Source organism: Gopherus evgoodei, chromosome 4, assembly GCF_007399415.2.
Source record: "Gopherus evgoodei ecotype Sinaloan lineage chromosome 4, rGopEvg1_v1.p, whole genome shotgun sequence".
NCBI lineage: Eukaryota > Metazoa > Chordata > Testudines > Testudinidae > Gopherus > Gopherus evgoodei.
The window spans coordinates 21820348-21835571 of NC_044325.1; the positions used below are offsets into that span (position 1 = coordinate 21820348).

General features: G+C 43.3%; 1 protein-coding gene and 1 long non-coding RNA gene across 2 annotated transcripts in view; one reads left to right on the forward strand and one right to left on the reverse strand.

Annotated features, from left to right (window-relative positions):
* The window catches only part of TDRD9 (tudor domain containing 9), a 148558-nt gene extending 146491 nt beyond the window's left edge, over positions 1–2067 (reverse strand). Inside the window, 1 exon segment of the mRNA XM_030558641.1 lies at positions 1933–2067. Within this exon segment, the coding sequence (XP_030414501.1) occupies positions 1933–2063 (131 nt within the window). The 5' untranslated portion in view covers positions 2064–2067.
* Positions 2068–3667: 1600 nt separating this feature from the next.
* LOC115649748 lies at positions 3668–14941 on the forward strand. Its single transcript, XR_003999902.1, has 3 exons — positions 3668–3852; positions 12296–12316; positions 13237–14941. It is a non-coding gene; the product is annotated as an uncharacterized LOC115649748 (long non-coding RNA).
* The last annotated feature ends 283 nt before the right edge of the window (positions 14942–15224 follow it).

Below are 15224 nucleotides of genomic sequence, written 5' to 3' on the forward strand. Positions count from 1 at the left end.
ATAGGGAGCGACGACTGTGTGAGAACCATAGGCGCCGACTCCATGGGTGCTTTGGGGTTGGAAAAAAATTGGTGGGTGCTCAGCACCCACTGGCAGCTCCCCTCCCGACCCCGCCCCTGGCTCCAGCTCACCTCTACTGTGTCCTGCTTCTCCCTCTCCCTCCCAGCGCTTGCACCGCAAAACAGCTGATTTGCGGGGCAGGAAGGGAGGTGGGAGGAGGGTGAACGTGGCACGTTGGGGGAAGAGGCAGGGCCGGGGCATGGGATTTGGGGAAGGGATCCAATAGAGGCAGGAGGGGGCAGAGTTAGGGCAGGGGCTTTGGGGATGGGGTTGGAATGGGGGCGGGCTAGGAGGAAAGGGTGGAGTTGGGGTGGGGACAGGGGGGAGCCACAGGCACTGGAGAAAGTTGGTACCTAGGGTGAGAACAGGGAGACTTTGGTGGGAAGAAGTGAAAGGGGCATATACCATGATTCCCGAGACCTGAGAGAGGGGATTAACCTGCTGAGCTTTTTGAATAACATTTTTTTCATTGTCAAATGTCCCAAATGACCAAGAAGTTATACTTTGAGCTCTCTCTCTGCAAGAGAATGTGAAAAGTAATTGAATGTTTACAATTCCAGGACTCAGACATGCTATATTAAGCATTCCAGAGTTGACACTGTCTGGTGCAGCTCCAAAAAACACAAAGTTAATTTTTTTAAGACAATGAAAATTTTGGTCATATGCACTAGATCTCTGCTATGGGAGTCCACTTAAGTAGTAGTATCTTTCTATTTTGCCATTTTCTAATTAAAAAAGGTAAAGGAGTTGTGAAACTACTTCCTTCTAAGGTCAGAGAATCAAGGCTGAAAAATCAGTGACTTAGTGGTCAAAGCACCACTCTGCTGCAATATAGAACTAACATGGGCTTCCAAAGAAGGCTAGCCTCAAACAATATGAGATGATCAAACAGCAGAGTATTTACAGTTAGACAGAGATTTATGAGTACAGTATACTCCCAATTATCTGAACGGCATAGGGGACAGAGATTTTATTCAGATAATTGGGAGTTTGGATAACTGCAGGAGTGGCAACAAACCCTTTGCAGCTTCGCTGTCATGACCCTGCTCACGGACTCCTGTAAGAGCAGGCTGCAGAGTGCTCCCTTTGCTGCCGCTTCTACCCTCTCGGTTACTGCAAGCCCAATGTGTGATGGCATGGCTGCAGTTCTGGAGGAGCACAGACGCATCCCCGAGCCAGGCTCTGCTCTGCCAAGTCCACGCCTTCCTTGAACCTGGAGCCTTCAAGGATCGGGCGTGACCAGCACTGTGGCAGCACAGAAAGTCCTCTGCAGCTCCTCTGTCATAGCCCTGCTCACTCACTCCCACGACATCAGAGCTGCAGAGGACTCCCTGTGCTGCTGCAGAAGCCATTCAGTTGCAGACTGGCTGGCTTCCCCCAAAGCCAGGGAGATAGGCTCCTCCTCCTCCTCACAGTCCTGGCCAGGGGTACCTACTCTCTATTATCCAAATCTCCACGTTATCTGAATCCCTTCTTTGCCCCCAACACTCCTCCCAACTCAAGAACTTCACTCTATCTTAGCTCCCACCTCATGGCTACGTTTCTCAGATGTGTGCCCGTCTCGGCTCAAGATAGTCTTGTCCCAGTATTAGCCCGCCCTGCTGGCAAGGCTCCAGGGCTCTCCCGGTTCAAGCCCCGCCTTCCCCGTCGCCGCTCAGGAGCCTCGGTGGGCCAAAGGTACCAGCCAGAAGGAGCTTCCTATTGCCGCTAATCCCCAGGCCGCTCCCCACCACCTCCCCGCCCAAGCAAAGCGCCGCTGCAGTGGGGCCGGCCACAGCTGGGGCCCGCTCCAGATCCGTGTCAAAGGCAGGAGGAACAATCCCGGCCCGGCCCGCTGCACCGCTCCCCTCCCCGGGCGGCTCCCACGCTCACCTGGCGGCGGGCGGCTCCGACGCGGCGGGCCCGGCGGCCTGAGGCTCACCGCCCAGTAACTCGACGTTGGTGACGGCCTTGCCGAGAGTGAACCAGTCAGTGATCTGGTCGAGGGTGAGCTTCCGCAGCATGGCGGCGCCGGGGCCGCAAAGCGCCGGGCTAGAGGCTTTCCCCGCGGCAGTCGATCAGACCAGAACTCCTTACGCCGCCACGTGCCTCCCGCGCGCTCGGCTGGCCCCGCCCCTGCAGCCCTGCCCTCCAGCCACGTGTTCACGCTGCGCAGCCGGGGATGGGACTGGAGCTGCTCGGTTCACTGCACTGCTTTGCGCGAAGTTGCCTTCGCAGCTCTCTTTGGTTCTTCCAATTCCTTCGTGCAGTAGTATGGATAACCCCCCACTACAGCTTCCCCTCCTCCCACATCTAGTAGGGCACCAACCGCACCCTTTCCTTCCTGCATCCCTGCCAATGTCTCCCACATCCCAGGATAATGCACCTCTCCCTCCCTGAATCCCAGCTGCTGTCAGCAAATCCCCCTAGCATCCCTGGGAACAATAGCATCCACGTGTAACCACTCCCATAGGTTATACACGCACCATAACCCATATGACTCCCACCTGGCAAATCCCGCTGCCTGCCTGTAAAATAAGCCATGCCCCAGATTGCATGGTCATACTCCTTCTCGCAGGAGCCACTGTGGAGGGGGCTAAGGGCTGTGGGGGTTCCTCTCCATTGGGGCAGTGCAGGGGGGATATTGTGCTGGGTTGAAGTCACACTGAAGGAACAGCTTTCAGAGTAGCAGCCATGTTAGTCTGTATCTGCAAAAAGAACAGGAGTAGTTGTGGCACCTTAGAGACTAACAAATTTGTTTGAGCATAAACTTTCGTGGGCTATGGGACACTTCATGAGATCCATGCAGTGGAAAATTCAGTAGAAAGATACATATACACACAGAGAACATGAAAAAGTGAAAGTAGCCATACCAACTGTAAGAGGCTAATTAAGATTAGCTATTATCAGCAGGAAAAAAAAATTGTAATGCTAATCAAGATGGCCCATTCTAGACAGCTGACAAGAAGGTGTGAGGATACTTAACATGGGGAAATAGGTTCAATATGTGTAATGACCCAACCACTGGATATCCTCAGACCTTCTTGTCAACTGTCTAGAATGGGCCATCTTGAGTATCGCTACAAAAGTTTTTTTCTCCTGTTGATAATAGCTCACCTTAATTAGCCTCTTACAGTTGGTATGGCTACTATATGTTCCATTCTATGCATCTGGTGAAGTGGGCTGTAGCCCACAAAAGCGTATGCTCAAATAAATTTATCAGTCTCTAAAGTACCACAAGTACTCCTGTTCTTTTTTTAAGGAACAGCTGAGCGTGCTCCCTCCCCCCACCAAAGGGGCATAGGGCAAGGGCAGAGCCCTAAGCTAGCTTCTCCTCTGGAGGGGGATCTCTTTTCCTCAGCAGGGGGAGCAATAGCGGGCATAGTGCTGAGCGGGCTCTTCCGCAGTAGCGGGTGCCGTGGGGATGGCAGGGCATCGATCGGGCTTTTTGGCAATTGGCAGGGGGCTGATCGGGTTTCTCCGGGCAGGGCACGCAATAGGAAACAGGGCGTTGAGAAGCGCGGGTTCCCTTGCACGGGTGCAGTGGGGGAGGGAAGGTCACTGACTAGGTTGCACGGTGAGAGAAAAGCGCTGCGGGGCCCTTGCCAGCAGGGGGCGCTGAGGCGAGGGAAGCAGGGCCTACTGGGCTGCTTGTCGCTCCCGCTCCTCTCTGGTCTAGGGGGCGGGGCGTCGCTGGAGACATTCTAGTTTCTCCTCTTGTTGGCGGTTCTTTTCCCAGCGTCCCGCGCGCGGCGGCAGCGGCAGTTCCATTCCGTGACCTTCGCCAACGGCCCGTGTGTCACTGTCTCCAAGGTGGGTTCGGGCCGGTTCGTCCTGCTGAGGGAGCTTCGGGAAGGCGGGTTCCCCTGGGTCTGCCGCGAGCGCGGCTGCGGCCTTCCTCGGGCGCTATAGGCCCGCGGGGTTCATGCCGGAGACGGGCTGCTAAGAAGCCCCGGGGGGAGCAGGGGGAGGAGAGGAGCCGGCCCGGCCCGGCCCGGGACGGCAGCTGAGGAAGAAATCCAGGGGCTGCGCCCTGGCGATGCCGGGGGAGGGAGAGCGCGGAGATCGGTCTCTTCGGAGTCTGCCCTGCCTCTCCCTGGGGGGCAGTCTCGGGGTTCCCTCCGTGGTGATGCCCGTTCCGCCTCCACGGTGGGTGGATGGGGTGGCAGGCACGTCATGGTGGGTGAGTCCTTCGCAAAGGCTTTCTCTGCCAGAAGCTGATGTAAAAGAGGGGTCAGTACCTTGTAGGATGCCCGGATTTCGTCCCCTCCCCCCGCAGTAGCTGAAGGGTGCTGAGCTTTTTAGTGTGTTTATTTAGTGGGGATTTCATTTTAGCCTATTAATGCAATTCAATTTGGTTGATAGTGGGAGAAAAAGCATTTTGTCCATATATGTTCCTTTTTTTCCCTTTGACGTCACAGTCTCCTGTTGCTTTGATAGGTATATGTATCTGTTAGTCTGCATTGCCTCCTAACCCTTGTTCTAAGTAGAAGCCATTTGAAATGCATGAAATCTTTCTCGTGGTTCTGAATAGCAGCAGTGAAAACGCAACACTGTGGGTTTTTTTCTTCATTTTGCTTCATATCAGGAAAGGTAACAGGTGTAATAGAGTTGTCATCCAGGGAAGACAACATTGCATTGCTGTATATTCAGAAGTTTTTCACAGAAGGGTTAAATGTCCTTTTAAATGAAAGCCTACATATTGCCTATTTGTGGATGCATAGTGCTTTGGAGCTCTAGTAATGGACCCGGACAACGTTTTGTTTGGCACTGTAAGCAAACAACAGAAAGAAAGATGGTCTCTGCTTGAAAGATGGCATTAGTTTCACTTCCTTTTCCCCTTCTGCCCCTCTCTCCCCACACACATGGCAGGAAGAGACTCCTATTTACTATTAGCAAATAGGTCAGTGGAACCTGGACCTGAAGTCCCTTGCAGACTCTGTCCTTCCTTCTTACAGTTTTGCAGTGTTCTAACTGCTGTCCTTTATCCACATGTGGTTGGTTTACATATGCTGTGTGTGTAGTTTGTTAAATGCTTTAGGTTTCTCAAGGTAAAATGTTACAGAAATGTAAAGTATTATACAGTGTGGTGCTCTTACATATACTCCCATGTCTTTTGGAATGTTGAGAAGAAGTTATATTAAAATATCTCAAGTTTTTCACAAAAATACTTGTAAATACCAAATCTATGGGCATACAGAAATAAAACATGTTGAAAGATTGCTTGATGCTTGGCCATGTGTCAAAGATAGTGTACTTGGAGTAATGGTGTTAATTTTAATCACCTCTGAACTGTCTGTCAAATGGTATTTTTAGCAGCCTCATAAAACTATATATTCTGCTTTTCTGAGTAAAGGTGAACATGCCGTGTTGGGAGAGGAAATGGTAGACTCTTAATTAAATGTATTTATTTATTAAATAAAGCTCAGTAGAACAGGGATGGGCATCTGTTGTTCTGGACCATGTTCTTGCTCTGTCTCCCCTCTCGACTATTTTAAAGTAAGTCTAGGTAAGACTCTTTTCTCTTTCATTTTGGCTTGAGGGAAGGGGAGAAAGGGCATCTTGATTATTCTTAATTTAAAATTACTTCCTCCCAGTCCCCCAAAAATCCTTGTTACCTAGATGTAACAATATTACAGTATAGAAAAATGGGGGTGTAAGGAGCATTTTCACCTTTAGGGCCTTGTCTTCACTAGTCTTTTACCTTGAGTTAGCTAATTTGAATTAAGAACACACCTCTTTTCCCTGTGAAGACAAATACATTGTGACACATGATGACTGTTAGGTGGCCTGTGCAAAATATTTGGTCTCAGTCCAGTGTCTAGTGATAAGATGTCTGTTACAAACATTGCCACAGTGTAGAGTGGATTTTCTGTAAATTTGCAATTCTGCAAATTCACTAATTAGTTTAACGTTCATTTTAAAATGTGTCCTATAAGAAATGTAGCATGTTAATATTTTCTTTGTTCTAAACAGGCCCACCAACAGAAATTCTGGGCCCCAGGGCTAGGGCTGTCTCTAGAGCCGCTGGGGCCTGGGGCAGAAATGATGTATCTGTCACTTCCGGGACCACTCACGCCAGTCCGCAGGGCCTGATGTGGTCTCATGTGCCTAGGCACCCTGTAGCCCACCCAGACAATCTAAAAGGGCCTGGGGCATCTGGCCACCACCACTACCACAGCAGCAGCTGGGGGCCCCCAGGCCTCTGGGCAATTTCCCTTTCCCTCCCCCTCCATCAGTGGGCCTGGTTCCAATGAGTCTGATCTTAATCAAGGAATAAAACTCTTCAAATTTTCCAAGTAGTTAAAATTCATTGTAATCTGTACATAAATTATATTTGAAGAAACTAGATATGAAGAAATAAGATATGTTAGCAATTATTGTATCTAGTTACGATTACATAGCCTATTGATAGTATCAGATCAAAAGTTCAGATAACTTCTAAATGGTATAATTGTGATATCAGAGGTAACTCAGTGAATCACCCTTTGTCTAATTTGTATGCAACAATTCTGTTGGTTGCAGTGAGTCGTGAGCAGGCTTAGGATGAGTGGACATGTGTTGAGAGTTCTCAGTGGTAGATTACTTGACTCATTATCCTTATTCATCATTCTTTTTATTGTGGTATCACCCAGCAGCCCCTTGTAACCTTAACTCTGAATTTTCTGGGTTTTTAATGCTTGGTTTGGGGATAATAACTACATCGGTCTACTGTTTTTTACCTTTGGTGTTACTATTTACTCTTGACCTTGATTCCATTTAATACAATTTTTTGGTTTGGCAATAGAGAACTTCAGTTCCCAGGGGTATGTATGTATGTGCACTTTTCACAAGCATTCAATTAATATAATACATTTTAAAATAAAAACAGGAAATCAAATTAAATTCAGCGTAGGGATAGGGATGTAAAAGTTTAACTGGTTAACCGATAAGCATCACTCTTATTGGTTTCGGTTAACAATTAAACTCTGCTGCCACCCTGCATCCTGTTCCTGGGACTCCGCTGCCAGCATGCAGCCAGGACCCCAAGTGCAAGGCCAGGACCCTGGGCACAGGACCGGCAGCTGGGGCCCCATGTAAAACGTGGGGGTGCTGCAGCACCCCTTGCACCCATAGTTCCCCTCCATATGAACTGCTTAATGGTTAACCATTTAACTGATAGAATTTTAATAGGTTAAACAGTTACCATTTTAAAACCCTATTTATGGATACAATTAAATGTTTCCTTTAAATGTAAAGTTCCTTATTTATTTTGTCCTGATTCAAGTACAATCAAGAACAAATCCTTTCTTTATTCATGTAAAACATCAGGTGAGGATGTAATAGCAAAATTCATCTTCATGACCATTTTTTTTTTTATAACTTTCAGATGTTACAATATTTTACTAAGACGTGGCGCAACATGAGGATTTACTACACTACGGTTTACCAGGAAATATGGGTTGGGTTGGCCTTAACCTCCTATGCCTATTACAAACTTTCCTTTGGTCGTAAGTTACATTGTTTCAATCTTCGCTTTAGTGTACTTTCTTTGAAACCTTTGTTGTAAATAAAACTGTTGAAATTAATTGGAAATGCCCAAATATTTTATTTAAAAGTTTCAGCAGTTGCTTTATCACCTCACTAAGGCCAGACACTAGAAAAGGTTTACTGGGAAAGCTATACTAGCAAACCCTCCTCATGCAGATACAGCTTATATCAGCAAAAAGAGTGCTTTTGCCATTATAGCTTATACTGGTTCCCAAAATGAAATAAACTAAAAAAGCAAAAGCACTTCTGTGCCACTACACCTGTATCTACACTAGGGCTTTTGCTGGTATAGAAATGTCTCTAAAAAATTACACTTCTAATCAACATTACTGTGTTAAGTCAAAGTTTATTTACTCCTGCAACTTCATCTTGAATGGCACGTGCCTTAAAGGTTAAAACTGGGATTTTTTTTTAATAAAAAAAGGTTTAGTAGTTTGACTTTTTTTTTTTTAAATCTGAAAACCAATGGAACTTTGAGTGTACTAATTAGTGCTGTCATGCAATTAAAAAAATTAATTGCAATTAATCATGCCATTAATCACACTGTTAAACAATAATAGAATACTATTTAAATATTTTTGGATGTTTTCTACACTTTCAAATATATTGATTTCAGTTACAACACAGAATACAAAGTGTACAGTGCTCACTTTATATTTATTTTTGATTACAAGTATTTGCACTGTGAAAAAACAAATAGTATTTTTCAATTCACCTAATACAAGTACTGTAGTGAAAGCTCTTTATCATGAAAGTTGAACTTACAAATGTAGAATTATGTACCAAAAAAACTGCATTCAAATATAAAACTCTAAAAATTTTAGAGCCAGTAAGTCCACTCAGTCCTACTTCTTGTTCACAATGTCACCTGAAAGTGAGAACAGGCGTTCGCATGGCACTCTTGTAGCCAGCGTCACAAGATATTTACATGCCAGATGCGCTCAAGATTCATACGTCCATTCATGTTTCAAACTCCATTCCAGGGAATGTAAGTCCATGCTGATGATGAGTTCTGCTCAATAACAATCCAAAGTAGTGCGGACCGATGCATATGCATTTTCATCATCTGAGTCGGAAGCCACCAGCTGAAGGTTGATTTTCTTTTTTGGTGGTTCGGGTTCTGTAGTTTCCACATTGGATTGTTGCTTTTTTAAGACTTCTTAAAGCATGCTCCACACCTTGTCCCTCTCAGATTCTGGAAGGCACTTCAGATTCTTAAACCTTGGGTTGAGTGCTGTAGCTATCTTTAGAACTCTTACATTGGTATCTTGTTTGCATTTTTCTTTGCATCATCTCTGCAGTGTTAAATGTTCTTAAAATGAATGTGTGCTGAGGCATCATCCGAGACTGCTATAACATGAAATATATGGCAGAATGCAGGTAAAGCGGATCAGGGGACATACAGTTCTCCCCCAAGGAGTTCTGTCACAAATTTAAGTAATGCATTATTTTTTTAACCATCATCAGCATGGAAGCATGTCCTCTGGAATGGTGGCCGAAGCGTGAAGGAGCATATGAATGTGTAGGATATCTGGCACGTAATTACCTTGCAATGCCAATTACAAAAGTGCCATGCAAATGCCTGTTCTCAATTTCTGGTGACGTAAGTAAGAAGAGGGCAGCATTATCTCCTGTAAATGTAAACAGACTTGTTTGTCTTTGCGATTGGCTGAACAAGAAGTAAGACTGAGTGGACTTGTAGGCTCTGAAGTTTTACATTGTTTTGTTTTTGAGTGCAGTTACATAACAAAAAAAAACCACTACATTTGTAAGTTGCACTTTCACAATAAAGAGATTGCACTACAGTACAGTAACTCATCACTTAACCTTGTAGTTATGTTCCTGAAAAATGCAACTTTAAGTGAAATGATGTTAAGTGAATCCAGTTTCCCTATAGGAATTAATAGAGATGGGGGGAACAGGGGGTTGGTTCCAGGGACATTTTTTTCACCAGACAAAGACTCTGTGTGTGTGTGTGTGTGTGTGTGTGTGTGTGTGTGTGTGTGTGTGTGTGTGTGTGTGTGTTAAACAAACAATTTAATACTGTACACAGCAATGATAATTGTGAAGCTTGGGTGAGGTCAGAGGGTGGGATATTTCCCAGGCAATGCCTTACTGCTAGTTCATCATTTAGCAATCAGCTGAGCCCTTGAGGATTAACACGTTGTTAATGTAGCCTCACACTCTAAAAGGCAGAACAAATGGAGGGAGGTGAGACAACATGGCAGACAGAGATAGACATACGTCCTGTGTGTGTGTGTGTGTGAGAGAGAGAGATGCGCATTGCCCCTTTAAGCACGCTGACCCCAATCTAATTAATTGCCTTTTTAAATAGATCAGCAAGTTGAGACAGCAGTTGCTGCCAGCAAGCTCCTTCCATCCTGAGCCCTGTTGTGTCCCCCCCTGCTCTATAGAGATGGAGTAAGCGGGGGGCAGGAGCAGGGGGAAGGAGGACACCCTGACATTAGCGCGCGCACACACACACACACCCCCAATAAAATCCCTTGCATAGCAAGCAGGAGGCTCCTGGGTGCAGTTCCAAGGCAGAGGGCAGGAGTAGCACATAGCATTGGGGAGAGGGACAGCTGAACTGCCACCAATAGTTGCAGCAGGATAGCCTGCAGGGCTGCTGCCCTGCACAGGGGAACTTAGGGGAGCGGGTTAGCACATAGCATTGGGGAGAGGGACAGCTGAACTGCCACCAATAGTTGCAGCAGGATAGCCTGCAGGGCTGCTGCCGCACAGGGGAACTTAGGGGAGCGGGGAGCTGATGGGGGGCTCTCCGTCCACCCTGGTTCCAAGCCCCCACCAGCTAGCTCCAACAGGCTGCACTTTCTGCAAGCAGTGGACAAAGCAGGCAGTTGCCAAACAACATTATAAGAGAGCATTGTGCAACTTTAAACAAGAATGTTCCCTAATTGATCAGCAACATAACACCGAGACAACTTTAAGTGAGGAGTTACTGTACTTGTATGAGTGAATTGAAAAATACTCTTTCTTTACAAATATTTGCACTGTAAAAATTATAAATCAAAAATAATATACACTTTGATTTAAATTACAACACAGAATACAATATATATGAACATGTAGAATAACATCCAAAATATTTAATATATTTAAATTGATATTCTGTTTAACAGTGCGATTAAAACTGCAATTAATCACGAATAATTTTTTTTAGTTAATTGCATGAGTTACCTCTGATTGATTGACAGCCCTACTACTAATGAATTTGGTATATTTTGGGCCAGGAGTATTCACCTCCAGTATCACAGCAGATGTTTTGAACAAATGGTAATTTGGTGCTGTTGAAGCAAATTTCACAGAAAAACTGCGGTTTTGCAAACTGCTGTGAGGTGTCATATTAAAGGTACACATTTTTACATGCTAGATCCTGGAGACTGGCCAAAATGCACCCGGCACTATGCAGGAGGGGAGGGAGAGGTCAGTGGTTTGAGCATTGGCCAGCTAAACCCAGAGTTGAGTCCAATCCTTGAGGGGGCCACTTAGGGGTCTGGGGCAAAATCAGTACTTGGTCCTGCTAGTGAAGGCAGGGGCTGGACTTAATGACCTTTCAGGGTCCCTTCCAGTTCTGAGAGATAGGTATATCTCCATATATTTTTTACAAAGTTGGTTTAAGCTCACCTTTGCACTTCCCTAATTTTCAGTCTGGTCTGTTTTGCTGGCCCCCTAAAGACTGCTCTTGTGCCCACTGCTAATAGCCATAAAGGGCTAGAAACTGCTGACAAGGACTGGCAGGGCATAGAGGATATCTGACCATGGCTCCATTCCTGCTGAAGTTAGAGTGCAGTAGGCACTACTATGCTCGTTTTACACTGCTAGCTCTATACCAGGAATTGGCAATCTTTGGCACACGGCCTGTCAGGGAAATCCTCTGGCGGGCCAGGACAGTTTGTTTACCTGCAGCGTCTGCAGGTTCGGCTGATACCAGTTCCCACTGGCTGTGGTTCACTGTTCCAGGCCAATGGGGGCTGTGAGAAGTGGCAGCCAGCACATCCCTCGGCAGATGCCGCTTCCCGCAGCCCCCATTGGCCTGGAATGGCGAACTGCAGCCAATGGGAGCTGCAATTGGTCGAACCTGCGGACGCTGCAGGTAAACCAGCCAGGCCTGCCAATGGATTACCCTGGCGGGCTGCATGCCAAAGGTTGCCGATCCCTGCTCTATGCCTTTGCTCTAGGAAAATCTTCCTGTATCCAGGTAAACCAACGGTATGGCTCAAAATAATCGTGTCAACATAGAATCTAGATAAATATCTCTAAATGTACAGGATATGATTATACAAACTTGTGCGATCTTCTCCCCTGGGTAACTTGTGAACTTACAGTTAGAAGTCTTAATGTGTATAAATATATATCTTTAAAAGCCTTATAGCCTTAATTTGTGGTCCCCGTAATTCTTCCAAAAACTTTCCGTGCATCTCGGATTTAACAGCATGCTATGAGATCTTATAACACTTTATTACATTTATAAAAAAAATTACAGTAATACCGATTTTTTTTAAACAGCTTGTTTTGATAGTTATTTTAACAAAATATATTTTGCACTATGCTTAACTTTTCAGAACATGTAAATTTCCTGTCATCACTGCAAATTGGTTCAAGTTTGGTTGCATACTAGTTTTTCAGGAGCTTAAAACTTGAAAATGAAAGTGAAAAATGCAAAGCTAAATTTTGAACATTTCAATTTTTCTTCTGTTTCTAGGTAAAAAAGCAGTGGCAAACAGTAAGTATTTGTGTTATACAGCAGAGTATTCTGTAGTTTATTTTAACCATGAATGAGATTTAAAGCAAATAGACCAACATATTAATTTTAATTTAGTTTGTTTTATATTATGATATTGCAAAGTAGATCTTAAAGGCAACCTTCAGTTTTTGTTATAGTTCTCTCTGTTACTCTGATATCATTGTCAGAGTGTTTACAACCCTGGTGACATAGCTGTTGCTCCACTTTCCATTGATACTTTTTCCTTTGTGTAATAAACTAAGTTAATCTCTGCCTCAGAACAGTAGTGCTGGTTCAGGAAAGTAAATTTTTAAAAAAGAGTTCTAAAATATGTATTTAATGGGCTTAACCATTTTATAGAGTTGTTTGTTTTTTTTAATCTAACCAGGTAGACCTTATGTTTAACTAGGTTACCATTTTTAGCTATCAACAAACTAGTTCATTTTAACATTATTTTTTGTAAAAGTGTAATATGCAATCCTTAAGATTAAGTATCATTGCTTGTGACTATTTTAAAGTCATAATTTTCTTATTTCTCCTCCACTAAAGCAATTGTCCTATTTCAATTCTGACTGAAAAGATAGACAATTCACTTGCTCCAAATTGAGTCAATTTTGTACGTAAAGACATGTTATCTAACTTTACTGGTAAAATGAAAATACCTCCCATTGCATTGTACTGCAATAACTATTTACCGCACATAAATATATCCTGAATTTAGAGAGAACTTTTTCCCCCATTAAATCAAATTTAACCAATAATATTGATTATGTAAATGTTAAAATATTAGGCTACCCTTGTAGATATGAAGAATTTTCAAATATTTTGAGGTACTGATTCATCTAATTTTTGCATAGTCATAGCTGTGGATACTTAACTATATCTGTTAACTGTGTATCTAAATTGTGTGCTTGTTTCAGAATCTTCTGTTTCTGGCCATCATTAAATGGCTCTTCATTGAGTATGCATTCCATGACTTGTCATCTCTGCTGTAAATGAAGCAAGCTACCATCATAGGGAAGTTAATTGGACCGCATAAGCATTGTACAATTCTACAACTGTATATAATCCACTGTACTACATAGGAGGAATAAATGTGTTGAGCAAGAAGTATTCTGGAGTGTATTTTAATACTCTAACTTAAATTTAAGAACATTGTCAACATCTTTTTGCTCTGTACAGTTTCATAAGAACTTTCATGTTACCACAAACTGCATCAAAGAAGCACATTGAAGTAAATAATATGTTGCTAAACTAAATATATCATAGTAGAACAGGTCGGAACTTAAGAACAAACATCTTGGTTGAATTTTTGACTTTTAAAAAAAAATGTTGTCATAATATCTTAATGTATTCAACATTTTCCATGTGTGAATTTTTATTGCTACTATGCAACCTCTGATTGATCAGCTTAGTTGTATGGTAGGATATTTTTCAAAGTTAGGATGCAACTTTAAAAAAAAAAAGTTATTTTTGATAATCTGCAGAAAAATTAGACAGCAAAAACAGTACTGTTACAAAAATAATGTCGCAGAAAATGCCTCTGAAATGTCTGTATAATTTACACTTTTTTTTGCCTCTATTCAAAAGATAACTCAGAAGTTAACTCGTAGCATCACAGGTCTGTTCAGAATAGAGAACATTTAATAGAACTGGTGGATTATCGCAGTTTAGACATTTATCCCCTTTGTTATAGGAGCAATTGCAAGATGCTACACTGAACAGGCTTATAAAATTAATATAGTTTCCGTTAGAGAATAGTACTTAATGTTATATCAAATAAGAAAATCATCTTTTTCAAGGTATGCCCTGCATTATTCTCAGTTGTGGGCTTTATAGGAGTTGGAAATTTCTAGAAAAGTGGTGCCCAGTAGGTGCCACAGGGGTTTCATCTCGCAGCACTGAGCATTTGGAACACATTAGATAAGGGAGGTATAGCCCCTGACTGCCTGTTCTTTTTGCTGAACCTCAGAGTCTGAAAGGGTGACTTTCAAAGGAACAGAGAACAACTAGGTGCCTGTCTCCCATTGGTAATTAATGCAAACTGAGCACCCAACTGCCACTTATGCCTCTGAAATTCAGCTCTGGTTTACATCAGAATTCTGAGGAAAATGAGAAGGTGAGCTATTAGTGTCAAATTTATGCATTGCTCAGCTTTGTATTCATTGTATCTGTAAACAAGGTGATATTTTATTTGTATGCAAACTTGAATATCTACAGGCATTGTAGATGCAATATGCATTTAACTGACTTCTAACATTTTCCCCTCTTCCAGCAAACTTATGTTTGTTAAAGGTAGCCATGTGTTATACATATTACGTGGGATGGAACACTAGTAGCATTTGAGGGCAATCCACTATATTGGTGATTGACTTACTCAAAGTAAAAAGTAATATATTTCATTTGAATAAAAGCTTGGCTGTATTAGAGGAGACTGTCAGGACCTAAATTATCCAGTGACTTTCTGAAAAGATATATACTCACACAATACACATTGAATATTAAATCTGTGACATTACTGGTACTGCAGCTTACAAGCAACATTTCAATCTCTTTCATGTAGTGTTCTGTTTAAGCACTGGAAGTAGGCATTAATGATCTAATAAAAGGCTTAAGTCCTGTCCTTCTATGTCATGAGTATGTTCTGCTTGTGTTTCAGCAGGTTCAAGATATTTCAGTGGACTTAAACAGAATGCTGCTTTTCATTTGCTTTGCTCTACTTATACTACTCATAATAATTTTGATTAACCTTTTAAAATGTATATGGGTTGGGTAAGTGGTGCTGTAACTGTCTCTCTTTAGTAACTGGCCCCAGCAACTGCACTGGCTTATTACCTTGTCACAGTTAAAGGAGTTTTTCATTTATTCAAAAATCTTCTTAATATTGAAAGTTCCATGTTCACTTCCC